We start from the raw sequence: 13,508 nt of genomic DNA, 5'->3' as shown, positions 1-13,508 counted from the left end.
AACTACAAATAAGGAAAGATATCAAACATTTCTCTTAATCTTTTGTAAAAAGCTATAAAAGGAAAGATTTAAATTTTAAACTCTCTTTTAAAATCATGGCTTCCACATAAGAAAGATTTTTAAAAAATAAAATCCTTTTAATTTATTGTGGCCGGCCACACCAAGCTTGGGTTCAAGCTAGGGTCGACCACCCTTGGATCCAACTCACCTTGGTTTGGCCGGCCCTAGCTTGGGCTCCAAGCTATGCTTGGTCGGCCACCTTAAGGTGGGTAAGAAGGTGGGTATAATACTTTATAAATAAGAGGCTACGATAGGGACCAAGAGGAGGAATTGGTTTTGGTCTCCCGATGAAATTAAGCTTCCCGTGTTCGCCCCGAACACCCAACTTAATTTCATCAATAATAATTCATACCACTAAAGAATTATTATTGAACTACCGCATCAATCCCAAATTATATTTTGGGCTCCTTCTTATCATGAGTGTGTTAGTCTCCTTGTGTTTAAGATATCGAATGTTCACTAATTAAGTGAGTTACTGATAACTCACTTTAATTAATATCTTAGTCCAAGAGTAGTACCACTCATCCTTATTGTCGTGTCAGACTAAGTCCACCTGCAGGGTTTAACATGACAATCCTTATGAGCTCCTCTTAGGGACATTATCAACCTAGATTACTAGGACACAGTTTCATTCTATAATCAACAACATACCATATAAATAATATCATTTCCCAACTTATCGGGTCTATTGATTTATCAAACTAAATCGCACTCTTTGATAAATCAAAGAAATAAATATTAAGTATATGTGCTTGTTATTATATCATGATTAAGAGCACACACTTCCATAATAGCAAAGGTCTTGTTCTTTTATTCAGTTAGTATAAAAAGAATTTACCTTAAATGGTCCAGCTCAATACACTCTGAGTATACTAGTGTAATTTTATAGTAAAGATAAACTAATACCAAATTACACTACGACTATTCCAATGGTTTGTTCCTATCCATCTTAGTCGTGAGCAACTATTTATAATTTATAAAAAACTGATAACATGATCTTCTGTATGTGACACCACACACCATGTTATCTACAATATAAATTAATTAAACAACTACACTTAGCTTATAAATGTAGATTTTTGACCAATATGATTCTTATTTCTAAGTAAATGTTTATACAAAAAGCTAGACTTTTAGTATACATTCCAACACAGACAGGTCGAAGGGATGATCGGATGTCTAGTAGGTAAGTTAAGGTAAGTCATTGGAGGGGAGTGACTGTGAGGACGTGTTCCAGGGAAGGGAACTTAGGCGTCGATCCAACTTAGATCTATTTAAAAATCTAAGTTGAGATCGTGACTAGATTCCGGTCTCGGGGAGACGGAATCTAATTACTAATCTTTTCTATTGTACAAACTTCTGTTTTGCAGGGTAGTTTAAACTATTACTTTACCTCAGACTAACTCTTTCTTGCAGGAGGACTTTCTGTAGAAAGGTGGTCTGGGCGCTCGGAAGACAAATGTTTTCCTCGATAGCTTGGAGCGCGCTGATTGGTCTGACGACGTCACGGTCCAGGCGCCCGGAAGGGATCCGGGCGCTTGGACCCTCCTATATAAGGAGGGTGAGTCCTGGAGCAATTCACAACAACAACAACGATATCTGCTCTACTGCGTTGTGCTCCTGCGACACTACTCCGACAACGTGCTGCTAAGAGTTTTTCTTTCCTGTATTTTGTTGTCGATATTGTTTTTAATAGTTCCTGTACTCAATATTGTAATCTGATTTTACGAACTATTAGTGATTGCCCAACGAAAGCACTCGACGAGTGTAGACCTTGGAGTAGGAGTCGACCAAGGCTCCGAACCAAGTAAATTGGTTTGTGTTAGCATTGTTCTATTTTTTCCGCTGTGCTTACTCTAATTCGATACGAGAATTTTTCAATCGATATTCATCTCCCCCCCCCCCTTCTATCGACTTTCACGATCCAACAAAAATTGCCTTTTATAGCAAGGAAGCATGAGCCCCTCATGTTCTCTGCCCGTGTCACGGTCGGGCCTTTGGGCACGGCCAGAGCATGAATGAGCTCGGGTGGAGAGGCACGATTGTGCCTTGGGGCATGGCCGCCCTATGAACTGGCTCTGGAAGGGAGGCACGATCATGTAGTTTCACACGGTCGCCCCTAGATTGGTTACTGGTGGGAGGCACAACCAGACTTTGCTTGCTCTCTAGTGAGGGGGCACGATTGTGCCTCCAGGCATGGCCCGACTCTGCTTAAGTGCTGGTGTGACACATGGTCATGCCAAAGGGCACTACTAGGACTTTGCTACTCTTCTAGGATTGCTCTGAAGTACGCCTTAGCTCTGTTTTCACTCCGAAAATGCATTCTGTCAAGAAAAATCAAACATGAATAAATATCCAACAAAAAGAGTAATTATACTGAAAATATGATAAAGAAAAATATAATAGCATAGAACATACTCAAAGAATACAAATGAATGTGTGTTAAAGTATGCATAAAAGTATATATAATTTACGCATATCAAGGATCAAGCACATGGAACAAATAAAATCCAGAGTAATCATTACCTAGTAAGAGACACTTAGGGTGTGTTTGATTTATTTGCATTTTCATTTCATTTTCCAGAAAATCATATTTTATCATTTTTTCAGAAAATGACTTTTCTATGTTTTCGTTTTCTTAGAAAATGCTCTCTCTTTTTCTTGAAAATAAACGTGAAAAATACAAACCAAACGTGTTTTCCATTTTCTCATAAAATAAAAATAGAAAATAACATGGAAAATGCAAACCAAACACCCCCTTAGTCTTCTCTGTCGCAGGTCATATCACATTAATGTGATCCAATCTTGAAAGCACATTGGTGCATTTTGGGCTAGGGAATCAAGGCGGATAATGCAGGCGACATGCTTAAAAGGAATGGCTATATTTAAAGACATAATGACTGAGGTGTGTTGATGTTTAATGTGTAATCTCTTCATAATTATACAATAGATCCGTCACGTGGCTTAAGTAGTCAAGGCAGCTAGAATTCTTCCTATTACAAAACAATCTAGTTAGTCAGACTCTTGTCTCCTATGACTAGACTTGAAGAGGAGACTTGTGATCCGGAGGATGATCAATGGACACCACGTGGATACAATAAGATTAGCGAGACCTACTGAGGTGGTTCTATTAAAGGGACCTACTGAGGTGGTTCTATTAGAGGGAAGTTGAGTCGATGCTCGACTCCCAAGTTTCCTGACTCCTTAGCTCCCAGGCCTCCCTGATCTCCCAGCTCCCAAGCCTCCCAATTCCTTAGCTTCCCAACTCCCTTGGTCTCTCATCTCTCGGGCCTCCCAACCCCTTAGCCTCCCAGCTCCTTGGTAACACACATCTAAGTACATCAAAATCTTAATATTCATCTTCCTTTTCGTTCTCTAACTCGAGCGTCGGAGTGGCTGTGTCGGGGAACCCCTGGTCGTCATTCTAATCCTCTTCTTCTCGTTTGCCTCATTCAAGCTCCGAAAGTCAGATCATCATATCCTCATTGTCATCCAACGATTGACGATTAAGTTGACAACAAATCCAACCCACTGATAATTCAATTGTCGATGTTTATAGGCAGGATCAATAACCATTTGAAGAAGAAATCAAATCCCTCAATTAACTCATTATAACTTCTTCTTGCTTCATCTTTTTTGTTGTGTGTTGTAATATTATTGTAGAAGATTTCTCCACCTTCTTTTTTGTCCAAAAAGGAGGAAATCAATAGAGGTTGTAAAACACTATATTAGCCTTGGACGTAGTCGTCTTGGCAGGTGATGAGCCAAAGTAAAACAAACTCATTAGCATTATGTTGTATTGCGTTAACTTCGCTTCAAGATTTTCACTATATTCTCAATGATGAAGTGATCGGAGCTATTCAACCTGTCCAACTCGTAATGATCATAACAATAATAATTAAATACCAAACATAACGCCTATTATTTAATCATAAATAACTAAACACTCCGTGCCAAAAGCCATCGTACTTCTTTTTTTTTTTCAAAATGATCAATCATTTTCTATGTTTTTGGTTCTCTCTCCTCTCGTGCCAACTTGTTATCAGCATCCTACACATGCTTTACACACCTAAAATCCCTTCACGTAAGTATTCCCTGAGCACTTGTCCTCTAGAAGTACTCCCCGTTGAATTCCAATATCTTCATATATGAATACTGGTCTTTCCTAGTATCTTCCTCAGCTTGATGATCAAGATCTACTTCTGTATATCAGAAGGCATGCATTAAACTGCAGATGCCACACTTTATCTACTGGCGCATACTGCCAAATTAAGAAGAACAGCACCAGTTTCGCAGTTTAGTTGCACTGTTAATGGAAAGGAAAAGGCAAAGCTTGTAACTATTGTTGAGCGGGATGCAGGATGTCGGCTTGGAAACTTTGTAACATTTATTTAATGCATCCACAATGGACAGTGATATATAGGTCAAACTTAATCTGCAGATATTCACACACAAAGTCTTCTTGGTAATTAACATGAAGAACACATTCTGAAATTGCGTGGATCAGTAAAGTGCAGTCTTTCCAGATTTTATTATAATGAGATAAGAAATTAATTTCTGACGGATATATATTTTCAGAAAAAAAAATAAAAAAACTCGTCTAATCTTCTAATCACTTGGGTTAACTATAAATAGCTGAATAAGGGCTCGCTCGAAATTATTTCTAATGGTCTCCTTTTGTTCATACATGAATTCTGACAGGAATATATTCTAAATAATGAAAAAGTTAATGTGTTATAACGATAACTTTGTTGATTTAGCAAAATGTCACATTCATGCTTTAATGGAAAATAGAAAAGTTTAATGAGTAATGGATTCTAATTAATATAACCAATAAAATTAAACTAAAGTTATTATAAATTTGTATAATAAATGTTAATCCTACTGATAATTAGTAAGTAGCTATATAGTGTTTGAATTTCTCACATAAATGGTAGGGTTAAATTTTGATTTTGAATTATAATTTAAAATAAAAAATAAAAAACAGATTGGAGTCTCTCAATGAAAACACGAGACGGCATAAGAAAAACAAGGACGGCGTGGCGATATAAAGGAAGCCCGCACGAAGCACCGCAGAACCACAGAGGCGGAACCACTTAGAATATGATGTGGTCTCGTTTAACAGTTCGAGTGTCACCCAAGAAGACACCTACCTTCCCCACAATGACCCCACCTAAACGATGAAAACTACTAGTTGGGTCGAAATTGAGGTTGCTCTCATTTGAATAAGGCACGGGACATTGTTTTCGATCGATGCGGCTGCTCGCATGGTCGGTGTTATGCATATAAACCGGGCATCGGCTTCCCGCCATTTCGACGATTTGGTATTTCGTCGAACGCCAAAATCCGGAAGCCCTCGGTTACTCAATGTCGGAGAAGAAGGAGAGGGAAGGCGGTGGTGGATCGCCGTCCACGGCGGCATCGGCGGCGGAGATAGGGGAGCCGCGCTATAAGGGAGTGCGGCAGCGGAAATGGGGGCGGTGGGTGACGGAGATCCGCCTGCCCAACAGCCGCGAGCGGATCTGGCTCGGATCCTACGACTCCGCGGAGAAGGCTGCCCGCGCCTTCGACGCCGCCTCCGCCTGCCTCCGCGGCAGCCGCGCCCGCCTCAACTTCCCCCAATCCCCCCCGCCCCGCATCGCCGCCGTCCGGCCCCTCAGCTTCCAGCAAATCCAGGCCGCCGCCGCCCTCCACGCCGCCAGCACCCCGCCTTCCCCGATCCTCCCCCCGCGTCTCTCCATTTCTCCGGCTTCAGACTCTCCGTCGGGGGAGTCCTCGGCGGGGAGATCAGAGGAAGCGCTGGACTGGTCGTTCATGGATTCGTCAAGGGAAGCTCCGCCGGACGTGGAATGCGTCGACTTCCCCATCGCCATGGACGACGGCTTCATGTACGGCTTCGTCTCGGAGGAGCCGGAGTCGCCTCCCGCCGATCACGGCGGCGTGGATTCGTCTCTGTGGAGCTTCTGAAGGAATCAGGCTTAGAGCAGACATGCGCATAAACCTAAAGAATGCTTTATTTATTCATTATTACCATTAATTTATTCTTAATTAATTCATTTATTACTTATTTATAATAAATAAGGATGAGCTCCATGGCCAGCAACTTGGCCCGGATTCATTCTCTCTCTCTCTTCTACTTACTAAATAAATTCCAATTCTTTAATCGTCTGCTGTTCTCTTATACATTGTAATTGGAAATGATTCGTTATATAATTTGAGATCCAAATTCAAAAAATAATGTATTAATTTGATTCGATTTACTTGTTCTTGGATTGGATCTGCATAAGATTGTATTTAACTAAACTACATATTTTGTTATGCTACCCCAACACAGTTTTCTTTCGGTCTCTTATAATTCTCTTAACAAGAAATTCCAACTCCAGTAGCAAAAGGTAAGTCGACATTTTAGGGCAGAGAGTGTCACACTCAAGTGACATAAATCTCAAGGATATCAAGACTAGCCATATACTCTGAACTTTGTTCTAGAGTCGCCATTATTTATCAATCCACTGAGTTTTTTTTTTATTTTTATTTCCTTATGCGCAGAATTATTTGGCTAAACATAATCTCCTTTCTCAAATTTCAAAGTAACATTGGAAAAAACGTAACTTAATCTTGCAATTGTATATGTATATGCCACATCAATAACAAAGAAGTGATATTCTCTCTTTCATTATCACAACAAAACTAAAGAGGATCATAATGGATGTCACAAACAACAAATAGCACATCTAACTCTTCCTCCACATGGTTAAATTTGCGGAAACTGGAGACCAGTCTTCCATGTCATTTGCTAGCATCTGAACTGTGATCTGAGATTTGTCTGCCTAGGTTGAGCCAAGGTTCGCTAGATTTCATCTTTGCCTCATTCACCGATGAAGAAGGATTGCCTTGATACGGTGACTTGGAATGGATTCTGAAACATTTGAGCAAAGAGAGCTATTTAGTTTCATTGTGTGCCAACACCAGCATATAACTTCATTACTAACCTGTCTTTCCTCTTCTCGAGGAACCGATGCAGGGAATTCCTCCTCATTATCGGCATATCTACAACCCATAAAGATTCTTGTTACACTGAGCAAATTGTTCTCAAACTATACTTGTTAACTGATATCGACTGACCCTGAGCCAGCTTGGTTTCAGGCTTGGAATTGCACTCAGCTCCAGCAGCTGCAATGTGAGGGGTGGAGAAGCTGAAATTTTGAGCTGCAACACTCTCTTTGCTTGCCATCTGCATCAGGTCCTTGGCTCTGTCGGCGGGATAGTTGTTGAAAACAAGCACCTCGCCGGCATAAAAGATAGTGAGCTGGTTCATCTCCATCTGCCTGAAATATTCATCATAACATCAAGTTAGACAATTTTGTACTCAGCAACATACTGATGTCAATTTGCTCTTACTTGGTTTCTAAGGCATTGGCAGGTCCTTGTGTTGATTGTCGGGGGAAAAAATTCAAGGATATGTGAGAGGTTTTCTCTTGGTTGATCTGTGTTTGGATCTCTTCTAGCACATCTACCCTTGGAAACAAGTTGATGGTTTTGGGTTCCCTAGATTTGCCTGATAACGAGTACAAGAAATTGACTCAGAAAATTTTGAACCACTGGCCTGCTTATTAATTTGAAGGGCAAACTAATCAGGAAAAGAGAAAGTGAAAGAGAAATATTTGGACAAAATCAAGTGGCCAAAGTTGAATAGGAAAAAATTAAAAGGGTCGAAAATCATCAAAGGTGTTCATGTCAATAAATAAAAATATTTTTGTGAAAATATTTTTATAATTTTCTAAATTATTTTGAAAATGAGAAAGAGATAATTATAAAAAAGAAAAGAAATTTAAATTTGGGGCGCCTTTGAGAAAATTTTAAAAAAAAAACGATTATTGGGAGAAACTGCAACTCACTGACAAGCTTGCATGAATAATTTCTTTTTGAAAAAAAAAAATCATTCAGATAAACTAGTTTGAATCAGTTGTTTAAAATCGAAACATTTGCAGAATAAAAACTTGACAAGAATAACTGCAACGAAATTTCATAAGCTCGCATACAAAAGGGAAAGACCCATATAAAAAAAGGAAGCAAAAAAAGCTCATTTTGGTAGGTTTGGGTGAATCAATTGTTCAGGTAAAAAGTTTTGCAGAATCAAAGTAGGCAAGTCCGATAAGTAGTAAGATCGGTGATTTCACTGTCCAAATTAGAAACTTCAAAGATAAAACTGGGCGATCACACCGAAACACAGCTTCAGCGGGGAATCCCCAAACCAAACACGAGCAATCAACTAATTTCCCCCCAATTTGAAAACACAGAAAACCGAACAAAAGTGGCAAATCCGTGACAAAAAGCCTCACCTTGCGGCCGTTGATCGAGCGGCGGAAGGCCTCCCAAGCTGCCCTTCTCCCTCAAGTACCGGCTCAACAGCCTGCACGTCCTGGAGAAGCTGGACTCCTCTTTGCTTCCCATATTCTCCTCCACCATTGAGCTCGCCTTCAGTTGAATTCGACGCCGAATTAATGTTCCCTTTTTTTGGTTGCTCGATCTCTTTTAAAGCCTCCTAGGGTTTTGCTTCGTCGTAGCAGCGGTGAACTGGATCGCAGTGCGGTGGGTGGGACTTTGACTCTTGAGAGAAGAGAAAAACAATAATAAAATTGGTAAAAAACATTTTAAAAAATGAAGTAACAAGAACGTGCTTTATTTATAGTAGTGGAGAAAACAGACGGAAAAAATAAAATTAATTAATTAATTAACGAAATGAAAACGTGGCCGACAAAGGAAATCGGTGACCGAAAGTTTCGGGCAGCGGGCGGCACCTGCTTTAATTTTGAGGTTTGACCGAAAGAGTATTTAAGCGAATTGGTGATTTTCTTATTCATTTTAGAGACTTCCAAAGTTTGATTAAATCGATATAAATTTGTTAATTAAAATAAAACATGTATTTTATTAAATTTAGTGAGTATTATTATTAATTAATTATTTTCTTTTAATATCTACCTCTAAGTCAACTTAAAAAGTTTTTTTTCACAGCATACTAATACACGCCAATTTTATGGTCCATATTTGTTCGTTTACTAATAAGGTCAAAGATGAATTATATTATAAAATTCATGCATCTCTTTTTTTTTTTTAAATTAAGAATAAATAAAGAATTAGATGCGGTGACATTGAAGGGACAAAGTCCATTGAATGGGAATCTTTAGAAGATAATATTTATTAGTTTAATATTGCTGGCCATTCAAATTTACATGATCAACTTTGCCTCGGCTGAAAATCAGACGCATATAATTTGAAATATGAAATGAAAATTTTATCAATTTTATGAAGATTTTTGGGAAGGTTTTAGAAGACATAATTTTTTTTTTTTTTTTGTTTATTATCATTATAAGATAGAGTATCGTTACTTTAACGGCTCCTCTCGGACGATTTCACAAGGATAAATTATGGGGATTTAGTCTTAGCTCTTAAGATAAAGACACGAGATAATATGTATTATAAGAGAGAGTATAATTGACTTGATAGGTGGTGATGATGTTGATTAGAGAGATAAAAGCACCGACAGTGTTTAATATATATCTAAATAAAAAAAGAGTAGAACATTAAGGCACTCATGATATATCACATGCCACAGGGTGCTTCGGAGCATAAGGTAAACGGCAATTTATTAAATGACTAATCTAAATTTTTAATTGATTAAAATATGTATATTATTTTAGTATTTATTAAAGAGGTATTTTTTTTAAGCGCATTTCTTATTTTATATTCATGATAAATCTAATTTTTTTAACCGTTACCATTTTTTCTCTCTTTTTTTTCCTCTCTGTTATGCATACAACTTCTTATTTATTTTTACTCTTCTCTCTTCTCTTTCTTCCCTTTGTTTTTTTTATGTATGCATAACGTATGAATAACATTTTATAAAATTGAATTGATTTTTTATAATATATTTAAAGAAATTGAAATAAACAATTGATAGTATATTTGAACTCTTTGTAACTCTATAAATCCAAATAAACTGAAATAGATGTAATGTAAGATCTTTAGGTCCATCAGTGGATTTTGATCAAAATCCACAAATGGAGCTAGAGAGTTTCAATTGCACATATTTTAGTTCTTATGGATTCCTAAGGTTGCAAGAAATTTAAATATATTATCCATTGTCTATTTTGACTTCTCAAAATTATTAAAATATAATAAAGAAGAATTACTAAAAATCTCTATATTAGACTTGATATGTATCATATCAAACCTAATGTAGGTCTAAAGAGCACCGATTTTATCCATTTCAATTTCTGTAAATTTCTTAGATTACAAGGAGTTCAAATATACTATCCATTATTTATTTTGATTTCTCGAATGTGCTAAAATATAATAAAAAAAAACATCAAAAATCTTCACGTTGGGCTTGATATGTATCAGACTCAACGTGGCCTATTTCATTTCCTGTGCAATACTTCATGTTAATTTTTACTTTCAAATTAGTGCAGGGATGAAGCAAGTGATGGAGGGTTCCAGAAGAACTTTGATTAAATTCTTAGTTTGATCCGGTTAGCGATTAATAAAATAAAATTCTATTATCCTTTCTTCTTCCTCTTCTTTAATTTTCTACCCTTTTACAAAGAATAAGGTTAAAAAATATATAGATTTTGTCATCCCAAATTAGAAAATAGGTCTAACTTAATTATATAGTATTATAATATTTTATAAACAAATTTTAATATTGTTAATGATGAATTAAAGTTGAAGTTATTATTGATTCATCCACTTACTGTTCATTGTACAGATAAAATCATAGTTATTATTTTTAGTTGTTTTTATTTTATAAACAACTAATTTTGGATATCTTTAGTAAAAATTCTTAATCCTCAGAAATATTTACTTTAGTATAATAGAATTATTATTTTATTATTAAATCAATAAAAAATGTCAACTCTATTTTTAAATAATTTTTTGCATATAATTTTTTAATTCATTATCAACTCAGTCATTGGACCAAATTTTATTATATTAAAAAATAATATTTATTTCCTGAAATATTGTTAATACATTGTTTTTAGAAAATATTATTAATAATTTAGCACCAGATTTTGATATATAATCATTTAATATTTTATTTAATTAAAAGTGTTAAGGAGTTAAAACAATATTTCTACCACTACTTGATAACAATATTTTATTAAAAAAAACATGTGGTTAACAAATTGAATTACAATAATTAATAGCTATTAAGATTTTTCATTCCAATTAATTAATACATTAATGCTTAATGTATTTAAATATGATTAGTAATTTGAGGGTGTTTGGCTAAGCTTATAAGCTCTCTAAAATAGTTTATAAGTTGTTTTGGAGCTTATAAGTTCTTCAAATTTATTTGGTAAAAAATTTTTCGAACATTTATAAGTTGTCAAAATAAGCTATTTTTGAGTTTATAAGTTGTTTTTAAAAAAGTATGGAAGACCCTACTTTTTTAAAAAAGATCTTATTTTAATAATTTTTTTCTCTAAAATATCCTTATATAATTTCATAAATCCGCATCTTATCCTCCATAAATTTTTATAAGCCTAATATCTTTTTATTTCCGCCGACTTTTCTTCCAACGCTTCTCGGCCAATGCCTCTTTTTAATTTTCTCTCCCCCGGTGCAAAAATTCACCCAAAACCCTCTATTAATAAAAATCTCAAAAATCCTCTATTAATAGTATTATATACTTTTTGGTAATTTTATTAATAAAAAGATCTTATAATACCAAACACATCAATACCTTTAAGTTGATTGTAATAAGTTCACCCAAACACTTTAACAACTTATTTTTAAAATAAGATCTAACAACTTATAAGCTCCTAAAATAACTTATAAGTTGTACAAATTTATAAGCTATTTTTAATAAATTTAGTCAAACACCATTTAATTTAGTCTTCATTAATTAAAAATGCAATCCACTTAATTAATTTACTCTCTTTTGTTGGTTGATGTAAAACTCCAATCAAGCATCAATGCAGATGTGTGTGAATGTTTCAACTGCAACGTCAATATATTTCATAAACACAACGAACTTACGTACTGTGCTAATTGAGATTTAGACCGATAAAAATATCACAATGAAACAGACTCATGAGATGGAAGCTTCTCTAAGTTATTAAATGAAGATTGAATACAATACGGTTAATGGTCCCTTCTAAGGTGGATTTTTCATTTTCTTGTAAGAAAATCGATCCGTGGATTTGATATGTATCATATCAGGCTCAATATAAAGATTTTTTATGATTATTTTTTATTATATTTTAACATCTCTAAAAAGTCGAAATAAATAACGGATAATATATTTAAACTCCTTGCAACTTTAGAAATCCACATGAATTGAAATGAGTACAATTGGAGCTCTCTATGTCTATTAGTGGATTTTAGTCAAAATCCACTAATGGACCTAGAGAGTTCTGATTGCACCCGTTTCAATTTATGTAAATTTCTAGAATTATAAGGAATTCAAATATGATATCCATTATTTATTTTAGCTTTTCGAATATGTTAAAATATAATAAAAAATAATTATTAAAAATCTTCACGTTGAATATGATATAGATATGGACCTGATATGATTTTATATAGGCTCACGTTGAACCTGATATGATACATTAACTATGATTAAAAGAATATCACTTTGATAGTGGATTAATCATTTATCTATTAATTATGATTAAAAAATATCGCTGGAGTGTTGTACTTGAGGGCTTACAAGGCTTTATAGAACCTTTTTTCTCTGTAAATCTACCTTTTCATTACTTCATATAATTGATACCTTTGAATGTTTCTTTTCAAGATTTAGGAGTTAGTTACTTTTGTATAATCGGAAATGAAATACATTTTTTTTAAAAAAAATTTAAAACATTATATTAGTGTCTCTTTTGGCATTACAATAATTATAAGGCTAAAGTTGACTGTGATTGTAGCCACACCATATAAATATATTTTTATGAAGGAACTAAATTATCTTGCACAATTACTGGGAAGTCAATTTAATTTCCTTTTTAATATGCTAGTTTTCTCACTTCAAATATACAATATCTAAACTCATTGTTGGGACCAAAATATAGCTAGGGGAGAATAGCTCAGCGCGATCTCGTGCTCGTCGTTGCTTGTTTCTTCAAAGATATGTAGCGAAAAATACAAAGAAACAATCACACAATGCTAACTCTAGGATTTACTTGGTATCCACCTCAAGAAGAGGTAACTAATCCAAGGATTCACACACTCACGCACCCTCCACTATGTAAACACTCCTTTTCAGTAACTACCGAAGGCGAAGAAGCCCTACAATACTCTCAATACAATAAGAAAGCAAGGGAAGACAAATACAAAAAATATCTTACAAGATATGCAATGAAAACCCTAGCCTCTTCTTCTTGTTGTAGTCACGCCTCTTGACTTGGATGTTTCTCCAAGATCCTTCAAGAACTGGCGATGAGAGT

At 35.3% G+C, this 13,508-nt stretch overlaps 2 protein-coding genes across 2 annotated transcripts; one reads left to right on the top strand and one right to left on the bottom strand.

Moving 5' to 3' along the window:
- Positions 1–5,276: 5,276 nt before the first annotated feature.
- Positions 5,277–6,254, top strand: LOC121994528 (ethylene-responsive transcription factor ERF018-like). The gene has a single exon (XM_042548531.1). The coding sequence runs from the start codon at positions 5,428–5,430 to the stop codon at positions 6,025–6,027; it is 600 nt and encodes a 199-aa protein (XP_042404465.1). The 5' UTR covers positions 5,277–5,427; the 3' UTR covers positions 6,028–6,254.
- Positions 6,255–6,640: 386 nt separating this feature from the next.
- On the bottom strand, positions 6,641–8,693 carry LOC121998467 (protein TIFY 10a-like). Its single transcript, XM_042553411.1, has 5 exons — positions 8,400–8,693; positions 7,459–7,615; positions 7,183–7,385; positions 7,050–7,107; positions 6,641–6,976 (listed from the first exon to the last, which is right to left on the bottom strand). The coding sequence occupies exons 1-5, from the start codon at positions 8,524–8,526 to the stop codon at positions 6,847–6,849; spliced, it is 675 nt and encodes a 224-aa protein (XP_042409345.1). The 5' UTR covers positions 8,527–8,693; the 3' UTR covers positions 6,641–6,846.
- Positions 8,694–13,508: the final 4,815 nt, after the last annotated feature.

This window comes from Zingiber officinale, chromosome 6A (genome assembly GCF_018446385.1).
Source record: "Zingiber officinale cultivar Zhangliang chromosome 6A, Zo_v1.1, whole genome shotgun sequence".
Taxonomy (NCBI): Eukaryota; Viridiplantae; Streptophyta; class Magnoliopsida; order Zingiberales; family Zingiberaceae; genus Zingiber; species Zingiber officinale.
This window is presented reverse-complemented; position numbering and strand designations above follow the sequence as displayed.

Bases quoted from the DNA above. Each gene is read 5' to 3' on its own strand.
- LOC121994528 (XM_042548531.1), top strand. From the start codon at position 5,428: ATGTCGGAGAAGAAGGAGAGGGAAGGCGGTGGTGGATCGCCGTCCACG.
- LOC121998467 (XM_042553411.1), bottom strand. From the start codon at position 8,526: ATGGTGGAGGAGAATATGGGAAGCAAAGAGGAGTCCAGCTTCTCCAGG. The intron at 7,108-7,182 runs GTCAGTCGATAT...TATGGGTTGTAG, and splicing joins TGAAACCAAGCTGGCTCAGG to ATATGCCGATAATGAGGAGG. The intron at 6,977-7,049 runs GTTAGTAATGAA...CAAATGTTTCAG, and splicing joins CTCGAGAAGAGGAAAGACAG to AATCCATTCCAAGTCACCGT.